Below are 25,012 nucleotides of genomic sequence, written 5' to 3' on the forward strand. Positions count from 1 at the left end.
TATCACAGAAGTTGATATTCAGTGGACCAGTGTACAGGAAAGTTATCTGGGTACGTTTAATTTGATAGTAAGCAGAACTTAGCAAGTTATGTGGTCTGCTGAATATAACCAGTTAAAGTTACCCAGGTAACTTTAGGAAAGGTATTTTTCCAACCAGACTTACTGGCTAGCTGTAGCCAGGTAGTACAGAATATCAGCACTCCCTGGTTAACATGTAACCATGCCCCCAGAATGCCTACACCACCTCTTTTCATCCTTCTAAATTTCATGCAAGTAATGAATTACCCAGACAAAATTTAGCCAGTCAGTGGGAGAAATATTTATGTTCAAATAGTTTTATTAAGAAAAGTAACAAAACAATTTTTGGCGTACACTGGGTTCTGATGCACTCCAAGAGGCAGTAAGATGAACATTATTCAATACCATACAAGGAACAAACATTACAGTAACCTTCCCTCCCTCCTACCCACCTCAACCCCACCCACAAAGCCAAGAACATACAGAGGCAACCAGGGTTATTGTGAAACCATAGTATACAGAAACACATCACTCAAGCGTTCAAAATTAGACTATGAATACGGTGTGGCAGAAATTGAATATAACATTCCCAGACAGACAGAAAATTCCTCCGTAACTTAAACGATGCCTGGGATCCCATATTATCCATTTGCATCATAGTATGAAGCAAGTTCCTCCAGTGCCAGAAGGAAGGAACCTCCCTCCCCCCGCCAATACAATACAATTAATTTTTTTGCCACAGCATACGCTTTTTTGACAAACAGGCAATTACCTAATCCCTGAATACTTAGGGGATGGAGGCAATCAAATAGCAATAGTTTTGGAGTGAAGGGGTTCTGTACCCCTAACAAATTCTCTAAATAAGCCACAATTTTTCCCCAAAAACAATTAAATGGGGGACATACCCAAAAGGCGTGAGATAAATTACTCATACTTGTAGAGCATTCTTCACATAGGCTTGAGAGTGTTACGAATCAGGAGGTGGACCCTTGAACCGAGGTAGAGTTAGCGCTACCTAGGAGAGAATCAACCCTCTTAGGTCCCTACCGTCGGAAGGCAAGGCCAGGTGTATCAGCAGTTGAACGAGTACTTCGCCACTGGAAGCTCGTGGTCCCCCCAGGAGGAGCCCATAGGGACCCAGGCCACTTGGACTTAGGAGAATTGCTGAAGATGGGTCTGGATGCAGGCACCTCCTGTAGGTCGAGGATTCCAGACAGCTGGCGCCTCCAGCAGGTCATACGTTAGTCCAGGAGTGGAGGTCGAAGAATGGTCACAAAGCCGGTCCAATGGTCCAATAAGGCGAAGGGTTGGAAGCCGGTCCAAGGTCCAAGCCAGGAGAAGGGTCGTAAGCCGGCCCAGGAGCAAGCCAGGAGAATGGTCAGAAGCCGGTCCAGGGTCAAGCCAGGAGAATGTTCGGAAGCCGGTCCAAGAGTCAGTCCAGAAGAATCAGTCCAATGAGAGAGGAGAGCAGAAGTAGGACGGAAGAACAGGAACAAGACCAGGAAGTGGGAACCAGGAGCTCAGGAACCAACCAGACTAGAAACCTCAATACCAAGGCAAGCTCTGAGGAGCAGACCTTGCCTTAAATACCTGAGCCGAGGGAGGAGTCTCAGGAAGGAGCCACAACAACTTCCTGTCGTGGCCCCTTTAAATCTAATCTTCAGCCGCGTGCATGGCTCTATTCAACCCGGAGGGAGAGGAGTCAGCCCGGAAGAGCAGGAACCATGCGGCTGGGCTTAGCAGCGGCAGCGGCCACGGAGAAAGCGTCGGAGGGGGCTGCCTGCTCCAGCAGGAGCCTCAGCAGTGGCCCGATGCCACAGGTAGGTACTTGGCCCCGGTTGCGGACCACTGCACCCGACAGCCATGACAGAGAGAGAGAGTTTTACCTGAAAAGCCAATTGTTGGGATACATTGGCTCGCCGTAGAAATTTATAATGCATTTCCCTGAAATACATATTCATTGATATGTCTGATATATATTTGAAGCCAGATTGTATAATTTGAGAGTCTATAAAAAAAGAATCCTCTCTATCCCACCGATCCGCAGAGATTTGACAAGTGTCAACCCTATTTAACTTCCCAAGTGCTTTATACAAAGAAGGTAAAGATAAAGGTGAGAAATCTTCAAAGAGAAAAAAAATTATCAAATAAATTGAAAACTGGAGATTTTGATGAATCCTGCAGTAGGGATCCAATATAATGACGTAATCGAAAGTAGGCAAAATATTAGTATCATTCAGCTCATATTTCTCTTTCAATCCCGAAAAGGATAGCATCCGACCCTCCTCATCCAGGACATGAGACAATTGTATAATACCCTTGTTCGCCCACAGATGGAAAACCCTCAAGTGAGATCTGGTAGTGAAGTCTAGATTTCCATGGATAGGTAGTAAAGGCGAGAAAGAGCTTGATGTTTTTAAAAGTTTGGTTAAATGCTTCCAAGCCCCTCATAAAGGAGTTACTAGTATACTATGAGAGAAATGTTTCGGGAGCTGCAAAGATGAGGCCTGCAATACATAGCGCAGATCCTGTAATTTAACATACCGGGATTTGTCCAGTAACCATTCCCATACGATGCGTAAATCCAGAGCACCCATTCCACCCTGATCCCATTTTTCCTTCAGCCAAGCCAAGGGAATCCTCGATTTCTTCCCTCACCAAATAAAATGGCGGAGCAACTTGTCCATATGTAAAATATCCCTGTGTTTCAGCTGTGGTGGAAGATTTTGAAACGCATAGAGCCACTTTGGGAGGATGATCATTTTAAAAAGGTTAATTCGGCCTCCCAGTGAAGGTGGTAAATTCTGCCATGCCTTATCCCTGGAAAATACCAATAATTTGGAAATGTTTAACTGATAGAGAGCCAATAAATTAGTGGATATCTGTAAACCCAAGTATTTAATCCCCCCAGCCGCCCAATGTAAAGGAAAATGACCATCCCACCGCTCCTTAAGAGATTCCAGAAAATCAGGACAAACGGTAGTGATCGGTGTGTCAAGGAATTCTTTACTGGAATATGCCCGACTCTGGCCGAGCTTCGCTTCGATGAGAAATCCAAAGTTGGTTCATTATGTTTCTGTTTCGCATAGGTTTTTTTTTTTCCACAAACTATGCGAAACAGAAACATAATTAGAGGGCTATGCCAAACTAATGATCCTTAGAAGACTAAAACCCTTATTAACTCAAGATCACTTTCGCACAGTACTACAGGCACTAATATTTGCTAGCACGGACTACTGTAACACACTTTTCTTAGGTTTACCATACACCACAATCAGGCCACTACAAATACTACAGAACTCGGCTGCAAGAATACTAACTGGAAAAGGAAGAAGAGATCACATCACCCAAACACTTGCAGATTTGCACTGGCTCCCAATTGAACAAAGAGTCCAATTCAAAGCACTTTGCACAGTTCATAAACTAATAAACGACGAAAATGCCGACTGGCTAAACACTGCTCTACAATTACATGTCCCTCAAAGAAACCTCAGATCAGCCAATAAAGCACTACTAACCATTCCATCAGTCAAAACAGCAAAATTGACTCAAGTTAGAGAGAGAGCACTATCCTTGGCAGGACCGTTATTATGGAACACATTACCACTTGAGCTTAGACTTATGAAAGAACTAAAACTCTTCAAGAAAAGCTTAAAAACTTGGCTATTCAAAAAAGCATTTCACAGTGAGGTCGCTGAATAACAACAAATACCTAAAGCGGAAAGTCACCTATAAAAAGCAGAATGTTATTTTATTGCTTTAATCATAATTAAATTTTAAATTAAAACAGTTATCACATATGATTACCACAGAATCATATAAACAGTATCTCAAACACACTTCTCATTTAGAGTATATTATGAACTATGTAACCGTAAAATATTGGCACCCCATGGATAACTTAGAAAGCAAACCAAACCTATTTTGTGCCTAAATGTGAACCGCTGTGATGATGCATCACTGAACGACGGTATAGAAAAGTTTTTAAATAAATAAAAAAATAATGAACCAACTTTGGATTTCTCATCGAAGCCACTGATTGCACTTTAATCATCAAGAATTCTAATCAATATTTTGTGTTGCTCTCACATTGAAGTGTGACATATGAAAAATAACCATTGGAACAGTAGCCCCTGAGGCAGCTCCTGCATGAGCGAAACTCGGCCAGAGTCGGGCATATTCCAATAAAGAATCCCTTGACACACCGATCACTACTGTTTGTCCTGCTTTCCAGCATTATTGATCGGCTTCCGCTTTGCTTTTTGGGAGATTCCAGAAAAGCCAGAGCTTCAGATTTCTCCTTATTTAATGGAAACCCCGAAAAAATGCCAAAATTCAAGAAGATACCAAGTAAGGAGTCCAATGATTTAATAGAGTCTGTGAGAAAAACCAGGATGTCATCAGCAAAGGCCGCATATTTAAACATTTGATGACCCAAGGTGATCCCTTGCACCTACTCAGATTTCTGGATAAAACAGGAGAAATATTTAAATCTTGAGTCTTGTCTGACTGAGTAGCTCCAAAAGTTACCCAGACAAACAGTTTGAATATCAACCTCTGTGCCCTTTTTATTATCCTCCTTCCATCAAGTCTCTGAGCTGCCTGTTATAGATATCTTCATTTAGTGCCATCTGTTTTAACTCTCCAGTTTTATTTTTTAGACTTCTGTCATTTACATACAGACAATTTAGAATATATTTTTTATTTGATTTCACAATCTGCATTACTTCAGCTTTTACCACAATCTATCTAGCAGGATATTCTAGTTTCCCTGTTTTGCCAATATCCTTTGAAGATACCTCATTCTGAACCATGCATTTCTGAGCAACTGTCAGTTTTTCCCCATGATCTAGTTTAAAAGCTGCTCTGTCTTCTTTTTAAATATTAGTGCCAGCAGCCAAGTTCCACCTTAGTTGAGGTGGAGCCCCTCTTGTTGGAATAGGCTTCCCCTTGCCTGATATGTTCTGGGGTTCCTAAAATATCTAAAACCATTTCCCAGCACTATCTTTTCATCCACTTTGGACCTTAGCCTGAGCATTTCTGAAAATGTAGACTTGGGTGTTCTAGGACAAGCTGCTTCATGGAGCAGCCATGGAGAGATTAAAAATAATGTAAATAAAAAATATGGTTGCCTTCTGAAAGGTGTAGAGAGCGCTAGTTTATTGCTGTACACTTGTAGGGAAAGTCAACCTGCCAGTGAGGTTAAGAGGCTGTCAGAAGTTAGAAGTTAAAAGACAGGAAACAGAGAGTAGGATTAAATGGACAATTTTCTCAGTGGAAAAGGGTAAACAGTGGAGTGCCTCAGGGATCTGTACTTGGACCAGTGCTTTTCAATATATATATATATATATATATAAATGATCTGGAAAGGAATATGACGAGTGAAGTTATCAAATTTGCGGATGATACAAAATTATTCAGAGTAATTAAATCACAAGCGGATTCTGATACATTACAGGAGGACCTTGCAAAACTGGAAGATTGGGCATCCAAATGGCAGATGAAATTTAATGTGGACAAGTGCAAGGTGTTGCACATAGGGAAAAATAACCCTTACTGTAGTTACACGATGTTAGGTTCCATATTAGGAGCTACCATCCAGGAAAAAGATCTAGGCATCATAGGGGATAATACTTTAAAATCGTCGGCTCAGTGTGCTGCAGCAGTCAAAAAAGCAAACAGAATGTTAGGAATTATTAGGAAGGGAATGGTTAATAAAACGGAAAATGTCATAATGCTTTTATATCACTCCATGGTGAGACCACACCTTGAATTCTGTGTACAATTCTGGTCACCGCATCTCAAAAAAGATATAGTTGCGATGAAGAAGGTACAGAGAAGGGCAACCAAAATGATAAAGGGGATGGAAGAGCTCCCCTATGAGGAAAGGCTGAAGAGGTTAGGGCTGTTCAGCTTGGAGAAGAGACGGCTGAGGGGGGATATGATAGAGATCTTTAAGATCATGAGAGGGCTTGAACAAGTTGATCTGAATCGGTTATTTACACTTTCGAATAATAGAAGGACTAGGGGGCATTCCGTGAAGTTAGCAAGTAGCACATTTAAGACTAATCGGAGAAAATTCTTTTTCACTCAACGCACAATTATTTGTTGCCAGAGGATGTGGTTAATGCAGTTAGTGTAGCTGGGTTCAAAAAAGGTTTGGATAAGTACTTGGAGGAGAAGTCCATTAACTGCTATTAATCAAGTTTACTTAGGGAATAGCCACTGCTATTAATTGCATCAGTAGCATGGGAACTTCTTAGGGCAGTGATGGCTAACCTTTTGAGCTCAGTGTGTCAAAATTCACAAAAAAAACAAGCATAACTCAGGTGGTGTGTCACTTCTAGAAAAATCCATACTTTTGTGATATTTGTAGCTCTAATTAATAACAAAACATTATAATTGTAATATATGTACTGTATTTATTAATAAAGCAAAAACAAATAATTCTTTACCTTACCTGCTTAGTGACTATTTGTTGCTGAATTTCCATGGCTAAATCTTCAATTAAAACTAATAAGGATTTTAAAAAGCCCCTGCTGTCCCCTTCTGTGGGAGCTCTTGATTTCCAGTCATCCTGATATTGTCGAGGATTAGGAGGTTATCCTCTCTCTCTCACACATACTCACATGTCCATTCTCTCTCACACATACACTGTCACATACATACACATTCATGCTCTTATATCCATCATAACCTCTCACTCTCACTGACACTGACACACTCTCAGGCTCTAAGACACTCTCTCCCCCTCCACACACCTCCCACACTCACACAACTCTTATTCCCTTGGATTTTCTCATACACACTCATGCTCTCACACTCACTGGCTCCCTTACATACACACAAACACACACACCCAGGCAAGCTCCCAGTCATTCTCACACACACACACACACACACACTGACCCCCAGGCAGGCACCCATGCATTCACACACATACACCCGCAGGCAAAGTCCCATTCATACACATGTATACGCTAAAGGCAGACCCCCCTCTCTTTTGACAGCAACCTCGGAACCTCTCTCATTCCTCTGCTGCCACTGTCACTGCTGCCACATGGCTATTGGGGAGGTGCTGATTGCTGCTACTGACACTGAAGCCCATTCTGCTGCCTCCTCTGTGCAGGCCCCGTGGGCTTCCACTTTCTCCATGCTGATCTCGTACATTGTGAGATCCGCTGAGAGAAAGTGCTATTCTTGCACATTCCCAAAGATTACATGTGCCAATCACTAAAAAGTAATTTTTATTTTTTTTTACCTTTGCTGTCTGATCTTAGTTTTCTAATTGGTTGGTCACAGGCTTTTTTTTTTCCACCTTCCCTTTCTTATTTTTTTCCACCTTCCCTTTCTTATTTTTTTTGCCAATTCTTTTTATATTGTCTTTTTTTCTGTTTCTTTTCTCTCCATCTTCTTCCCTCAAACACACAGTCAGGTTCTCATTCTCACATGCATTTCTCTCTCTCACACACACACAGGCTCTCACTGTCACATGCTCTCTCTCATACAATCATTCATACACACAGTCTCTCACTGGCACATGCTGTCTGACTCTCACCCACACAGGCTCTCTCTCACTCCCACATCCTGTCTTGCTCAAGCACAGGCTCTCACTGTCACATGATGTCTCTCACACACACACAGAGGCTCTCACATGCTGTCTCTGCAAACATTCAGGTTCTCACTCTCACACACAATCTCTCAACTCATCTCAACTCATCTCATACACACACACACCCTCTACAGACCCTCAGCCTCTCTCTCACCTCTGGGCCTCCTCTTCGTGGGTCGCCGCAGGATGGGCTCTGCAGCGGCCCTGATCTTCTCAGGCCGCGGCAGCCCTGCTACCGGGCTTCTTCCACTTCTCGGGCCGCTGCGACTTGGGATTCGCAGCGGCCCGTAAGCGCTGCTCCTCTTCTGCAGGCGCTGATGCTCCTCCTCCTTCCTGCCCACGCGGCTCCGGCAATGTTTACTTCCGGGGCCACACAGGCGTGTCATAGGTTAGCCATAACTGTCTTAGGGGTAGATTTTAAAAAGGTTATGCGCATAAGCTATGCGCGTAACCCTTTCAAAAAAACCCTGCGCTCACTGAGCCTATTTTGCAAAGGCTCGGCGACGTGCATAAGTCCCGGGGCTTTCCTGGGGGGGCGTGTTGCGGCGGCGCGTCATTCGGGGGCGTTCCGGGCGTGGACGTGGGCATGGTTCTGGCCAGGGGGCATTTTGGAGGTGTGGCCAAGGCCTCCGAAATCTCTCCCGGGCCAGGGAATCGCGCAGCAGCAGGCCAGCGCGCGAGAGTTACACCTGCCTGGGGCAGGCGTAACTTTCGCGATAAAGGTAGTGGGGGTGTAGATAGGGCTGGGGGGGTGGGTTAGGGAGGGGAAGGGAGGGGAAGGTGAGGGGAGGCCGAAAGAAAGTTCCCTCCGAGGCCGCTCCGATTTCAGAGCGGCCTCGGAGGGAACGGGCAGTGCACGCAGGGCTTGGCGCGAGCAAGGTGCACAAATGTGCACCCCCTTGCGTGTGTCAAGCCTGGATTTTATAAGATACGCGCGGCTACGTGTGTATCTTATAAAAAAAAAGTACACACGGGCGTAGTTTTATAAAATCTACCCCTTGGTGTTTGGGTAATTGCCAGGTTCTTGTGGCCTGGTTTGGCCTCTGTTAGAAACAGGATGCTGGGCTTGATGGACCCTTGGTCTGACCCAGCATGGCAATTTCTTATGTTCTTATGTTCTTATGAATGAGTTAGCAGTGGGGAGGGAGAGCTGGGTAGTAATAATACCAAATATTCCTGTTTCTTCCTAATCAAATAAAATTATTCTTTTCTCTTTTCAGAAAAATTTTAAGCTGCCTGTGCTAACTGAGAACATAGCAGGAACAGTAAGTGAGGTTTTACTGACCCTATCATTGTATGCAACATAGCAGTCTAATTAAATTTCAGACTAGAATTGAGCTGAGGGATCCCTACCTCATTACTCAGCAGTCGCAGCACAACAATGTATCAGGGGTTGTGTCTGGAGCCAGCCAGGGCCTGAGCTATTTTTTTTGGCTGCCCTGTACAATCAATTACTGTGCTGCACTCCCCTACCACCACCACCTACCCCAGTACATTCAGTCTCTGTCCTAGGCCTGTCAAAAAAAAGCCCAGCTCCCTGTAACAATCTATGAAGTAGATTTTAAAAGCCTTTTGCATGTAAAAATGGCATGGCCACATATGTGTGAGAGAGAGACAGAGACTCTTTATAAGGTTCAGCCTGACTCTCAGTATATGGACCATTGTAAGGGGACACTTTGATTCGGCATGAGTTTTCAGGAGGTGGGTTGGGGTTCGGGGGTGTTGTTACAGACACATCCAGAGGTATTCCTTGTAAAACTGACATTATTAAAGTATTCTAGATCTCTCTGCCAAGTGCATGTAAAGCTGCAGACATACACATGCATACTTAATAAAAATAGCATGTGTGTATGGGTGAACACGCGGCCCTTTTAAAATCTATCCATATATTTTTAAAAACTGACATCTGTCCCCTGCCAAAGACTCATGGTCAGTGGAAGGGTATTAGGTACCCTGGCAAACCTTACAGCTCTGTATACATTTCCCCACCCCGCACACACGCCCCCACCTCCACCCTCAAACCCCCCCCCCCCTCTACACATACATACACCTAAACAAATTAAACAGATTTTATATGAAAAAATAAAAAGTACAGTCTGAGGCAAAAATATCACTTAAAACATGCACTGCTATGGTGCCAACCAAGAAACTCTGCAAAAATGACACTTAAAACTCATATGGAATTAGACCTTTTGTAATGCGTGTTGGGTGTGGGCTTGCCCTCAGAAAGCCATAAATAAATGGAATTTCCATTACAATATAGTAAATCTCCCATTCCAACTCTTAACTGCCAGCACTCAAACAGTAATAACATCTACAAAAAGGCAGCACTGCACATATTACACCATGCCCTAGAACTCTGATACACCTCCTTTTAGGAAAACAGAACAAGTCAGACTGCTATAGATCCCTACACAGAAGCCACATGCCAGCAAAATACCCCACCTCCATCACAGAATCAGAACAGACTGACTCTGACCAAATACAGAATAAAGAGACCAAAAATTATAAATGGAAAGGAAACTAGCAGAGAACTGGAACCACAACAAACCAGCCTCTGTATGCAGAATGGAAAAACAGAAGCATTACCATTCTGCATAACACATTAAATAATAAAATGAAGAAATATAAAACATCATAATAGTAAAACCATATTCATAAAAAGAATAAATATTTCAAACCACTTAATGAATAGAATATCCAAAATTTCCCAAACACTAATAAAATATTTCAAAACAGCAGTCACATCATATTCCAAGCAATAATGAAAACAAATAAGGATTTTAAAAATTCCCTCTCTACACAAACACACACACACACACACACACACACACACAAAGCCCAAGTAGGCTCCCATTCACATACACACATTCCAGGTAAGCTCTCATTCACACATAAGAACATATCATACTGGGTCAGACCAAGGGTCTATCAAGCCCAGCATCCTGCCTCCAACAGTGGCCAATCCAGGCCATAAGAATCTGACAAGTTCCCAAAAACTAAGTCTATCCCATGTACTATTGCTAGTAATAGCAGTGGCTAATTTCTAAGTCAACTTAATTAATAGCAGGTAATGGACTTCTCCTCCAAGAACTTATCCAATCCTTTTTTAAACCCAGCTACACTAAATGCTCTAACCACTGCACTAACCACATCCCCTGGCAATAAATTCCAGAGTTTAATTGTGCGTTGAGTGAAAAAGAACTTTCCTGATTAGTCTTAAATGTGCCCCATGCTAACTTCATGGAGTGCCCCCTAGTCTTTCTATTATCCGAAAGAGTAAATAATCGATTCACATTTACCCGTTCTAGACCTCTCATGATTTTAAACACCTCTATCATATCCCCCCACAGCCGTCTCTTCTCCAAGCTGAAAGAAATACGATGAGTGAGGTAATAAAATTTGCAGATGATACAAAATTGTTCAGAGTAGTTAAATCACAAGCAGATTGTGATAAATTGCAGGAAGGCCATGTGAGACTGGAAAATTGGGCATCGAAATGGCAGATGAAATTTAATGTGGATAAGTGCAAGGTGATGCATAAGGGAAAAAAACCCATGCTATAGTTACACAATGTTGGGTTCCATATTAGGTGCTACAACCCAAGAAAGAGATCTAGGCGTCATAGTGGATAACACATTGAAATCATCGATTCAGTGTGCTGCGGCAGTCAAAAAAGCAAACAGAATGTTGGGAATTATTAGAAAGGGAATGGTGAATAAAACAGAAAATGTCATAATGCCTCTGTATCGCTTCATGGTGAGACCGCACCTTGAATACTGTGTACAGTTCTGGTCGCCGCATCTCAAAAAAGATATAATTGCAATGGAGAAGGTACAGAGAAGGGCGACCAAAATCATAAGGGGAATGGAACAGCTCCCTTATGAGGAAAGACTAAAGAGGTTAGGACTTTTCAGCTTGGAGAAGAGACAGCTGAGGGGGGATATGATAGAGGTGTTTAAAATCATGAAAGGTCTAGAACGGGTAGATGTGAATCGGTTATTTACTCTTTCAGATAATAGAAAGACTAGGGGGCACTCCATGAAGTTAGCATATGGCACATTTAAAACTAATCGGAGAAAGTTCTTTTTCACTCAACGCACAATTAAACTCTGGAATGTGTTGCCAGAGGATGTGGTTAGTGCAGTTAGTATAGTTGTGTTTAAAAAAAGATTGGATAAGTTCTTGGAGGAGAAGTCCATTACCTGCTATTAATTAAGTTGGCTTAGAAAATAGCCACTGCTATTACTAGCAACGGTAACATGGAATAGACTTAGTTTTTGGGTACTTGCCAGGTTCTTATGGCCTGGATTGGCCACTGTTGGAAACAGGATGCTGGGCTTGATGGACCCTGTCTGACCCATGGCATGTTCTTATTTTCTTAAGTCCTAACCTCTTTAGTCTTTCCTCATAGGGGAGCTGTTCCTGGGGCAGGCGTAACTTTCGCGATAAAGGTAGTGTGGGTGTAGATAGGGCTGGGGGGGGTGGGTTAGGTAGGGGAAGGTGGGGGGAGGCCGAAAGAAAGTTCCCTCCGAGTCCGCTCCGATTTCGGAGCGGCCTCGGAGGGAACGGGCAATGCGCGCAGGGCTCGGCACGAGCAAGATGCACAAATGTGCACCCCCTTGAGCGTGCCGTGCCTGGATTTTATAAGATACGCGCGGCTACGCGTGTATCTTATAAAATCCGGCGTACTTTTGTTTGCGCCTGGTGCACGAACAAAAGTACACGCGGGCATAGTTTTATAAAATCTACCCCTTGGTGTTTGGGTAATTGCCAAGTTCTTGTGGCCTGGTTTGGCCTCTGTTGGAAACAGGATGCTGGGCTTGATGGACCCTTGGTCTGACCCAGCATGGCAATTTCTTATGTTCTTATGAATGAGTTAGAGGTGGGGAGGGAGAGCTGGGTAGTAATAATACCAAACATTCCTGTTTCTTCCTAATCAAATAAAATTATTCTTTTCTCTTTTCAGAAAAATTTTAAGGTGCAGACAAAGCTGCCTTTGCTAACTGAGAACATAGCAGGAACAGTAAGTGAGGTTTTACTGACCCTATCATTGTATGCAACATAGCAATCTAATTAAATTTCAGATTAGAAAACCCATGCTATAGTTACACAATGTTAGGTTCCATATTAGGTGCTACCACCCAAGAAAGAATTCTAGGTGTCATAGTGGATAACACATTGAAATCATCGATTCAGTGTGCTGCGGCAGTCAAAAAAGCAAACAGAATGTTGGGAATTATTAGAAAGGGAATGGTGAATAAAATGGAAAATGTCATAATGCCTCTGTATCGCTCCATGGTGATACCGCACCTTGAATTCTGTGTACAATTCTGGTCGCCACATCTCAAAAAAGATATAATTGCGATGGAGAAGGTACAGAGAAGGGCGACCAAAATCATAAGGGGAATGGAACAGCTCCCTTATGAGGAAAGACTAAAGAGGTTAGGACTTTTCAGCTTGGAGAAGAGACGGCTGAGGGGGGATATGATAGAGGTGTTTAAAATCATGAAAGGTCTAGAACGGGTAGATGTGAATCGATTATTTACTCTTTCAGATAATAGAAAGACTAGGGGCCACTTCATGAAGTTAGCATGGGGCACATTTAAAACTAATTGGAGAAAGTTCTTTTTCACTCAACGCACAATTAAACTCTGGAATTTGTTGCCAGAGGATGTGGTTAGTGCAGTTAGTATAGCGGTGTTTAAAAAAGGATTGGATAAGTTCTTGGAGGAGAAGTCTATTACCTGCTATTAATTAAGTTGACTTAGAAAATAGCCACTGCTATTACTAGCAACGGTAACATAGAATAGACTTAGTTTTTGGGTAATTGCCAGGTTCTTATGGCCTGGATTGGCCACTGTTGGAAACAGGATGCTGGGCTTGATGGACCCTGTCTGACCCAGTATGGCACGTTCTTATGTTCTTAAGTCCTAACCTCTTTAGTCTTTCCTCATAGGGGAGCTGTTCCATCCCCTTTATCATTTTGGTCGCCCTTCTTTGTACCTGCACAGTATGTACCCCAAATTGCGCCAGGCCTGTGGCCAGCCCGGTAGCTCAATGGTGCACTTCCAGGCAGAGGACCTGGGTTCGATTCCTGCATCAGGTCTTCCACTGTCCAAGCTGACCAGGGTTGGGATTGCTGCGGAGACAATGCTCACAGCCCCTAGGGTAGTAGAAAGAAGGAATCCCAGTTATCACACAGCAGTGACACCTGATGGCTGGATTTAGGGTTCATGATTTCAGGGTTCTGGAATGAGTCCTGGAACTTGGACACACACACCCACCCCCCACCCCTTCCACCTCCCGGCCTAGGATTGTCATTGCAGGTAGTTTTTAATGACAGCTCATGGTGCCAGATCCTAATCCCAGTTCCTAATGAATCAGAAGGTCAAAGGTGTGCGATGAAACTGGACACAAAAGAAAAATAGACTGTCTAATGACTATTACACGATTGTGTAGACAAATTGATTCTTCTCATCTGTGGGGATTAGAACTGAATCAGTGTTTGAGATCATATCTGGTTGTCTGGCACTAAAGAGAATGTATTTGCCTTATGGCCCTATCCCTAGCAGGACCTATAATATGGAACACCATGCCGGTGGAAATCAGATTGGAAAGAGACAGCAAAACCTTCAGAAAAAATTTAAAAACATGGCTATTCAAGCAAGCATACCACAAAGAGAATCGAGAGTAGAACCCAGGGAAATGTTAGTTGCGGTCAGGCAAACTCCCACACACACACACACCTTTCTTCTTAAAGTGTGTCTTCTCTTTTATATTCTAAATTCTTCTTTTATTTTAAACAACAAAGAACTAGAGTTAAGTAACACCAATCTTATAGCGGAGTAAGAAAAACTGGACTTGACTTATAACACTCACCAAATAGTATTTATTATGATATCATGTTACAGTATTTTTTATGGCACCTGTTTAAGAGTTAGAATTCTAGACACTTTATACAACATAGTTTTTGTGCCCTATTGTGAACCGTTGTGATGGCACCCGCTTAACGATGGTATAGAAAAGATTTTAAATAAATAAATAAATAAATAAATAAATAAATAAAGCAATTTGATTGCATTATAGAAACGTCTCAAGCACTGGACCTTAATCCTGAGTATTCAGGGAGTCATATTAGCAGGAAGCCAACTCTCAAATAGCCACATTTTAAGTTGTCTTCTATTAAACTTAATGCAAAAGTAGGAATTCTTCTTCATACTTTCATTTTATTATTTTTTTTTATTAGTGTAAGCACCCATTAAAAATGTTGAAGATGTAAAAAAGCAAGTTTGCTTACCGTAAATGGTGTTTTCTGTAGATAGCAGGGAATTTAGCCATGCATGATGGATGGCGTCGTCCGTGATGTCATGGGGCAGAGCATTTCTCTCAGAGCTCGAAGAGCTTTGAAGTGCGCATGAGCACCACTTCCCGCGCTTCTCGAGCCTGCCTCAGTTGGTTTTCCAAGCTAATGGATTAGGATGTGTAGTACGGAATAGAGCTGTCCAGGGAGGTGGGAGGGAATGCATGGCTAAATTCCCTGCTATCTACGGAAAACACCATTTACGGTAAGCAAACTTGCTTTTTTCCGGCGATAAGCAGGGCATTTAGCCATGCATCATGGGAGTCCCAAGCAAATAGGTTGCAAAGAAAACATTGGAATAATAGGCAAAGACCATAGCCAAGAAAAGAGAGCATTTAATAATACATATGAAGTGAACAGAAACTTTTTTTTTTTGCAACCGGTAGAAGTGTGGACAGCTAATGAGAGTCAGAAATTTTTTTAAAATAGCTGATCCCAATGAGGAATCTGCTGCTGACTGTTGGTCAAGACAGTAGTGAGAAGCGAAGGTATCTAGAGAAGACCAGGTCGCTGCTTTGCAGATGTCTTGAATTGGGACTCCGCAAATGTGTGCGATGGAAGTAGCTGTTGCTCTGATCTGATGGGCGTGTACGGAGCCCACTAGGGGTACCGCTTTAGAGGTATAGCAGTATTGGATACAAGCTGTTAGCCAGTTGGAGAGTGTCCATTTTGAAACTGGCCGTCCTGGATTATTCGGGTTGAAGGAAACAAATAATTGTGAAGAATGCCTGAGGTGTTCAGTCGCGGTTTTGTAATAGGCCAGAGCTCTTTTACAATCAAGGGTATGAAGGAGTTTCTGTCGAGGATCGGTGTGTTTTGTAATGTAAGGTTCCGGACAGAAAACTGGTAAGGTGATCGCCTGATTCAAATGAAAGGCAGAGACTACTTTAGGCAAAAAGGAAGGATGAGTTCGTAACACCACCTTATCGTGATGAAATTGAAGCTAAGGAAAGTTGATCACTAGCGCTTGGAGTTCACTGATTCTTCTGGCCGAAGTGATAGCTGTTAGAAATAGCACTTTCCATGTCAAAAATTTTAAAGAAGAGGCTTCTATAGGTACTGCTGGTTTCTTGAAAGGAGGGTGTAAATGAAGTAACCCCTTCATAAATTTGGTGATCAAGGGGTGAGTTGATATGGAGCCGTTGTGGTGCAAATGGTGATAAGCAGCGATGGCACTGAGGTGGACTCAAACCGAAGTTGTCGCTAGACCAGAAAGGGATAACTGATGCAAGTAAGATAAAATTGATTCTGGAGAAGAAGAAAAGGGGTTCAGATTGTGGAGTGAACACCAGGTAGAATAGCGTTTCCATTTGAAGGCATAGTTGCGTCTGGTGGAAGGCTTCCGAGAAGCAATGAGAACATCCAGAATATCTGGAGGGAGATTTAGAGATGTTAATATTTGCCGTTCAATTTCCAAGTCGTCAAGTGGAGGGAGGCTTGCATCGGGTGAATTAAGGTTCCTCCATTCTGGGAGAGGAGGGTCGGACTCTCTGGTAGTAGTATCGGAGTCCGAATGGAAAGATGTATCAGATATGTGTACCATGGTTGTCTGGGCCATGCAGGTGCTATGAGGATTAAGTTCGCTGCATCCGCGATACACTTGTGGATTGTGCGAGATATTAGCGGAATCAGAGGAAAGGCATATAGGAGACCATTGTGCCAAGGAATCAAAAACACGTCTTGGGCCAGCCTGAAGTTGCTGGGAAGAAGGGAACAGAATTTGTCCACTTTCCGATTCTCTTTCGTTGCAAAGAGATCTATGTCTGGTGTTCCTCACCGTTGGAAGAGTTTGTTCGCTTCTTAGACACTGAGGGACCACTCATGTGGATGGAAAATTCTGCTGAGTCTGTCCGCTTTGATATTTGCGAGGCCTAGAAGGTACGAGGCATGAAGGAAGACCTGGTTGCGTTCTGCCCACTCCCAGATCTGAACGGCTTCTTTTAAGAGAATTCGTGAACCCGATCCGCCCTGCTTATTTATGTAGAACATTGCTACCTGATTGTCTGTATGAATCATCAGAGAGCAGTTCTGTATCCATGCCCGGAAAGCTAACAGGGAATTTTTTATTGCCCGGAGTTCGAGCAAATTGATTTGCAGGAGTTGCTCGGTTGAGTTACAGAGTCCTTGAGTCTGTAAGTGGAGGAGGTGTGCTCCCCATCCCTTTGTGGAAGCATCCATAGTGAGAATCAACTGATGAGGAGGAGTTTGGAAAGTACTCTCTTCTCTTAAGACAGCTGGCTGAAGCCACCATCGGATGTCTGTCTTCATGGAGTCTGTAACTTGTACTCAGTAAGACATTGGCTGAGTGAGTTGATTCCATTGGGACTTGAGGCCCCACTGAAGGCGTCTCATGTGGAGGCGAGTATTGCGAATTACATGTATTGCCGCAGCCATGTGACCTAAAAGGACCATGACTTGTCGGGCAGGAACAGTCTTTCACTGTAATAGAGTCTGAGCCAGGGATTGTAAGGTTTGGATCCGTTCCGGAGGCAGAAAAGCTCTGGAAAGGGTGGTGTTGAGTATGGCTCCTATGAATTGAATGCTTTGAGACGGATAGTAGGGATGTGAATCGTTTTTTTGACGATTTAAAATATCGTCCAATATATTTTAAATCGTCAAAAAATCGTTAGAGGCGCGATACAATAGGAATTCCCCCGATTTATCGTAAAAAATCGTAAATCGGGGGAGGGGGGGAGGGGGGGAGGGGAAGGGGGGAGGGCGGGAAAACCGGCACACTAAAACAACCCTAAAACCCACCCCGACCCTTTAAAATAAATCCCCCACCCTCCCGAACCCCCCAAAATGTTTTAAATTACCTGGGGTCCAGTGGGGGGGTCCCGGTGTGATCTTCCACTCTCGGGCCATGGCTGCGTTAATAGAAATGGCGCCGGCGCTACCTTTGCCCTATCATATGACCCCCACAAGACTTGCCAAAAGTCCAGCGGGGGTCCGGGAGCGACCTCATGCACTAGGGTCGTATTGCAAAATGGCGCCATTTTGCAATACGGCAATACGGCCGACACCATTTTGCAATATGGCAACGAGTGCAGGAGGTCGCTCCTGAACCCCCGCTGGACTTTTGGCAAGTCTTGTGGGGGTCAGGAGGCCCCCCCAAGCTGGCCAAAAGTCCCTGGGGGTCCAGTGGGGGTCCGGGAGCGATCTCCTGCGCTCATGACGTCGGGGGACAGGAACCAAAATGGCGCCGGCACTACCTTTGCCCTGTCATATGACAGGGCAAAGGTAGCACCAGCGCCATTTCTATTAACGCAGCCGTGGCCCGAGAGTGGAAGATCACACCGGGACCCCCCACTGGACCCCAGGTAATTTAAAACATTTTGGGGGGGTTCGGGAGGGTGGGGGGATTTATTTTAAAGGGTCGGGGTGGGGTTTAGGGTTGTTTTAGTGTGCCGGTTTTCCCTCCCTCCCCCGATTTACGACTTAAACGATTTTTAAAAAAAACAAAACTGCGACGATCAGATTCCCTCCCCCCCCAGCCAAAATCGATCGTTAAGACGATCGATCACACGATTCACATCTCTAACGGATAGAGCTGTGATTTTTCATAGTTTATTATCCACCCTAAGTTGTTGAGACAGCGGAGCGTAGTTTCTACGTGAGACTGCAATAACTGCGGGTCGTGAGACACAATTAACCAGTCGTCTAGATACGGAAATATGGTTATGCCCTGTTTGAGCAAGTGAGCCACAACAACAGCTAGACATTTTGTGAAGACTCTCGGGGCTGAGGAGAGGCCAAAGGGAAGAACTTGGTATTGGTAATGGCGATCCGCAACCTGGAAACAGAGGTATCTCCAGCACCGGTTGTGGATTGGGATATGTGTGTAAGCATCCTTTAGATCGAGTGATCACAACCAGTCGTTCGTGGGATCTCCAGTGATGTATTCCAGTCTCCAAGTGGTGAATCTACAATAATATCCGAAGTTGCTGAGCAAGGAGAGTGAACAGACCTTGGTATGGATTGTGAATGGTGTTTAGTGGATTCCTGCAATGGTCCTGATGAAGGAACCAGATGCTTTGTCTTTGAGGTTGATTTCCTCGGCTGGGAAGGCAGGGCAGGAGTTGTGTCTCTGCTTTCTGAGGAAGCTTTCCTATGAGTTAAAGACAGCTGCGTCGTATTCTTTAAATTTGCATCGTGATGTGTCGCGGATTGCTTCGACGCATCTGAATGCATCGTGTCAAGTACATCGGCATGCTTCGTGTGCTTCGATATGGTCGCAGTCTTCGACACATGCGTCATATGTTTTGACGCCATCGCAGGTTTTGTAGCATGCGTCATGTGCGTCGTTTTCATTATTTTATGCGTCTTATGTGACGCGATGCCCGACGCCAACTGCGTGGTAGATGACGCAGGAACCAGAGTACAGTTCCCCGAAACCAAATGAGCGCGTCGTTGAGTCTCCGACCGAGGTTTAACCATACCCGGGGAGGATTTTGATGATCCTGTTGGTCTCGTGGAAGGATTAGGGAAACTCCTGAGCCTTTTTTTTATTATTATTTTATTTATAACTTTTATATACCGGCATTCGTAAAAAAAAACATCATGTCGGTTTACAGACAACTGAGAAAGGAAATTACAATGATAGATGGAGGAAGGATAGGAAGTTAAAAGGTGACAACTTTACTGTAGAGCCAACGGGCGCCACAGTTATTAAATGAGATTACATGTGGTTAACCAGGTTGGACATAAATTAATTATATACAAGAGGCGACAGAGTGGGGGGTAGCGCGGGGTGGGGGATGAAGCGCATAGGGGAGGCGGGGTGGGGTAGGAACTGTACAAGGGGGCAGGTGGTGGCGATGGGAAGGAGAGGTGGTGACTGAATATCAGGAAGCCATAAAATGGATGGGGTGGTGAGGGAGGGAGGGTGTGTAGGGGGGCGGGGGGACACTGTACTAGGGAGAGGGAAATAATGAGTGTTGAGGAGAAGTCAAATGCTAGGGTTGAGAGGCGTTGGGATAGGCCTGTTTAAATAACCAGGTCTTGATTCCTTTTTTGAATTGATTTTTTGGCCCTCTGTCTTCTGGCCCGAGGGGACATCCGTCCACAGTCCCTGCAGGTGGATTGATCGTGATCGGGACCGAGGCATAAATAGCAATAATTATGCCCGCCGGTCACCGACATGATCTTTCCACAGGAACAATACTTGAAGCCAGGGGTCTTCGGCATCTTTAATATTGATTGAAGAATTCATCGTTGTGAGGCGAGAGAGAGAGAAATGCACCACACAGCCGTGCAGTGTCGCGGAAAACAAAAACTGAGGCAGGCTCGAGGAGCGCGGGAAGTGGTGCTCATGCGCACTTCAAAGCTCTTCGAGCTCTGAGAGAAATGCTCCGCCCCGTGATGTCACGGACGACGCCACCCATCATGCATGGCTAAATGCCCTGCTTATCGCCAGAAAAAGGAATTAACACGCACACTCTCCCAACCTCCTCCCTCCCCCAGGAATGACCCTTTTCTCAGCAGCAGAAAACCTGTGTATAGTTTGCCATTATTTATTTATTTATTTATTTATTTATACGATTTATATACTGGAGGTTCCTGTATAATATACATATCACCCCGGTTTACAAGGAACAGAGACTATCGCTTCATTTAGCGGTTTACATTGAACAGATTAATCAAAGTAACAAATTAGTATATATTGCTAAACAGTTAATAAATAACAAGCAAGTTGATAAATAAATAAGATGGTTATATGTTTGTCAACATGATTATATGTATATATGATTATATAATAAATATAATAACATGATTATATGATTAAATACAATTCAGTATTGCCATGGATAAAGTAAGCATGAACATATACACAGAAAATACATAGCTCTATATATTTATATGTGGGTGGTGGTCACTCAAAATATCCAAAATGTAATACAAATAACTATCACTCAAAACACTTCTCCAAAAAGGAGGAATTATATTTTACCCTTACTAACACACAGAAATATTTTTTTGGGAAATTGTATCAGAATGATTGTGCCTTCACAGTCGCCTGGCTCTTGCCCTGTAGCAGAGGAAACAATGTCTCATATTACTTCTCTGATTCATTCTTTCTTACAAGGTTTGCCTCCAAACCCAGTTACTCTTCCTCAATCTCCTCAAAGCCCTCTATCTCTCGGCCATTCTCCGTCACCACTCCACCCATCTCCACGATGGGCAAGAGCCAGGCGACTGTGAAGGCACAATCATTCTGATACAATTTCCCAAAAAAATATTTGTGTGTTAGTAAGGGTAAAATATAATTCCTCCTTTTTGGAGAAGTGTTTTGAGTGATAAAGAGGATTCTTGAAGCCTTTTACTAGAGGTTTTTTGTGGTTCATTATACAAATAACTATCACACCTCAAATATATCTCCTGTTGTTATTGAATATTTTTTTTACTTTTAACTATATAAATAGTGCAATGGTTTCACCGCTAATGTTTTTCACATCATCAAACTGGCTCACATTTGAAATAGAGCATATTCTAAAATTAGAAATTTGAAAAATAGTCCACTTAGCTGTGTAACATAGGAGACCAGAATCGTCCCCGATAACAATCATTCCTTGTGGCAAAATTCTGGTCTCCTATGTTACACAGCTAAGTGGACTATTTTTCAAATTTCTAATTTTAGAATATGCTCTATTTCAAATGTGAGCCAGTTTGATGATGTGAAAATCATTAGCAGTGAAACCATCTCACTATTTATATAGTTAAAAGTAAAATTTTTTCAATAACAACACGAGTGTGCATATAAGAGATTAAAAAATGACCGATGATTAAAAGAGAACGGCAGAGTTTGACAAGTGTTTTACACTAACGATGATGCCCAGTATGATGGTCATTTAAAATCTCTGAACAGGAGATATATTTGAAGTGTGTTAGTTATTTGTATTACATTTTGGTTAAAGTAAGCGTGTTACATTTTTTCCTGCACAGAGGCTGGGCAATGCTCAGAAGGCTGCTTTACATGACTAAACATGTTCTAACCTCGTGAAACACATAGAAGATTGTCATCTTTATGTGTCCAAGGGGAAAAATCATTTTTATTGTGTTGTGTGTTCAATTAAGGTTCTGAAAAGACAATATTTGGTATAATACTGAGAGTAGACTTTAAGGAAAGAAAAATCAATCTGTAAATGTTCTTTAAAGTCCATAAATATGCTTTTTTCAGAGCATGTTTTTTTATAACCTGTTTAAAGAGCTTTTTTGTTTCAGTCCTGACTTTATGACTATGTTATCCATTCATGCTTTTATTGAATACAGCTGCCTCTAGTATTTTATTTTCCTTGATCTTATTATCTTTTATTTTATTCTATTAATCATGTATTTTTTATTCTCCATTTTATTTGTTATTATTACACTCTGATATCTTTACTATTTATTGTAAAACTCTGTAAACCGTTGTGATGGTTTCCGAACGATGGTATATAAAAGTTATTAAATAAATAAATAAATAAATAGATGATTGACAGAGTGACCAACACACAAATGTAGCAAACTATATACAGAGATTCAGCTAGGTGAACAAGCCTCACTGAGGTCCCTAAATAGCTGCTTGTGGCCACAGAGCATCACTGCTGTAAATGCAGAGAGAAAGAAGCTCTCATTTGCTGTAGGTCAATGGATCTCAAATCCAGTCCTCATGACCCCCTTACAGATCTGGTTTTTTTAGGATATCTGAGGTAAATATTCATGAGCTATGTCTGTGTACATTTAGGCTGAGAATCAAGTACATTTGCTTAAGTCTGAAAAGCAGACCTCTGTGCAGGAGCAGACTTGAGACCCACTACTATATTTGATGGGTGCTCGGTGTTAAACACGGCTGCATGCTATGCAGCTCTGCTCCTGAGTCTAGTCCAGGCAGTTGGCACTTCTGCCTGGTGAAATAAGGAAGGGGAAATCATGCAGCGTTAACAATGAGATAAAATCACAGAGGAATGAAAGAGATGAAAAGAGGAACAAAAAAAGCCAAGCAGACATGTCTGTGCACCAAGAGCTCTTCACTTCTCTTTGCAAAGAGCCGACTGCCCGCTGTGAGGGTTATCAAGTATTTATGATTGCACTTGTTGCATATTCATGATCTTACTCTGTATTCCAAGTTCAGTATCACCAGTCTGAAAAGCTCTGAGTGACTGGCTTGCTATAAGGTACTTTTGCTTTAACTCTCAGCACCATGGAGAATCCATTGTCATAGAGAAGCGCTAACTTCTGGAAAGACACAATACTGCAGTGGAAAGACAGCAAAGTGATGGAGATTAGCAAATGCCTGCAACCTGTGAGCAGAATTGGATTGCCAACCAGCCAGTATTTGGCCAGCCTGCTCGTTTTTCATTAAGGGACAAACAGTGGCTAGCAAAATCTTGAAACCGGCAATATAATTGCTGGTAACCTGCCCACCGCCTGCCTCTCCAGCACCAGTTTGTGACTCCCATGTCCCATCTCCCCATGGTCTTGCTTGTTTCCCTCCAAACTAACTTCCACCCCAGAGTGCTCGCCCTTGCCCCTCAGACCTCCCCTCCTTGCCTCTCCTCACTACCAAAGCAGCAGGCCGGCGCTGGGCCTTATGGCTATCAGTACACAGCAGGAGAGCAGCAGACCTCCCTCCCTCCCTACCTATGGGGACTGTGAACAGGGGGCTGGATCATAGTCCCCACAGAGGCCCTGCCTTCTCCGGCAGGAGCAGGCATCCCTTCCCTTCCAGCTGCACCCTGCATTGATACAGTGTAAAAGGACAGCAGAGGCTCTGGAGAGAGAAAGTCCTCTATGACTCATTAGATATCTGCATGTCATTTTTTGAGCATCATTTCAAGAACCTGCATAAACGGAAAAAAAACTAGAGCCCTGCATGAGCAGCTAAATGTCACTTTAAGAAACGTTCTGTTGCACTGCAAATATAAAGAGGGTGATTTTCAAACAGTCTGCATACATTCGCTCTGAAAATACTCAGTAAATTGATGAATACAAGCACACATTCACTCTTCAGAGGGCATAACTTAACGTGCATACGTTTTTTATTTTAAAAACGTGCTGACTCTACCTCAACTCCACCCCTCGAAACGCCTCTCCTCAATGTGCATGAAAGTACGGGTGAAACCGAATTACATGTGGACTTTTACACGCTGAGCCTGGGTCATTATTAGAATAGTTATTTATGTGCATAAAAACCAGGTTTTATGCACATAAATGGCTTTGAAAATTATCCCAAATATGCTTATTAATGCTAAAGGAAATTATTTTTAGATTTTCCTAACATTAGTACAATGTACATTGTACAATGGTGATAGTAGGGAGAGAATAATTCTATACTTAGCAATAGATTTGGCTCTGTTGTATAAGGACAAAAGTCTGTTATATTTATTAGGGAGATGCACACTAATTTATTTTCATTTTCTTCTTGTTTTTTTGTTTTTTGGAGATTTTCTGTTTTTCATTTTTGGGATTTTTTTTTTTTTTTTTTGCTTTTTCATTTTTTTTTTATCATCTGAAAATAGTTTGCACTATTAGCAAACAAGAGAGTGTGTATATGTGTGTCCATGTGTGGAAATGTGAGATAAATAGTAGGGTAGTGCATTCATTTGTAATGAGAGTATGAAAGTAAAGAATATGATTAATGAGCATGTTTTTGTTTTGTTTCAAACAAACAAAAATAAAAAAATATCAATTTTTTTGTTTTCAGGAAATAATGCACACAATTAGCAAAAGGTATGTTCTATTTACAAATAGTGTGACCTATTTACAAAATAATTCACACTATTAGCAAAATAGTATCCACTGTTACTAATAGTGTGCACTATTTGCTAACAGGGTGCACACCTAGCAAATGTTGTGTCCTATTTGCATATAGCGAGCCCTATTTTGCTAATAATGCACACTATTTTGTTTTGGTATATTTACTATGCTGCTGTGGATCCCTTCCTTAATGAGAACAGGGATTGGGTACTACAGTATCTAAGGTTTTTATTTTTTATTATATAATTATTTGCTATGTAATATGTAATTTTTATTATTGAATT

General features: G+C 42.6%; 1 protein-coding gene across 5 annotated transcripts in view; it reads left to right on the forward strand.

Moving 5' to 3' along the window:
* KIAA2012 (KIAA2012 ortholog) overlaps window positions 1–25,012 on the forward strand; it is a 389,440-nt gene that overhangs the window by 258,349 nt on the left and 106,079 nt on the right. For all 5 annotated transcript variants that reach the window (XM_029606277.1, XM_029606281.1, XM_029606279.1 and 2 more), the window contains 2 exons: window positions 8,851–8,895; window positions 12,600–12,656. In XM_029606277.1, coding sequence (XP_029462137.1) covers window positions 8,851–8,895; window positions 12,600–12,656 — 102 coding nt within the window. The remainder of the gene's footprint in view (window positions 1–8,850; window positions 8,896–12,599; window positions 12,657–25,012) is intronic.

Source organism: Rhinatrema bivittatum, chromosome 6 (genome assembly GCF_901001135.1).
Source record: "Rhinatrema bivittatum chromosome 6, aRhiBiv1.1, whole genome shotgun sequence".
Classification (NCBI taxonomy): Eukaryota; Metazoa; Chordata; class Amphibia; order Gymnophiona; family Rhinatrematidae; genus Rhinatrema; species Rhinatrema bivittatum.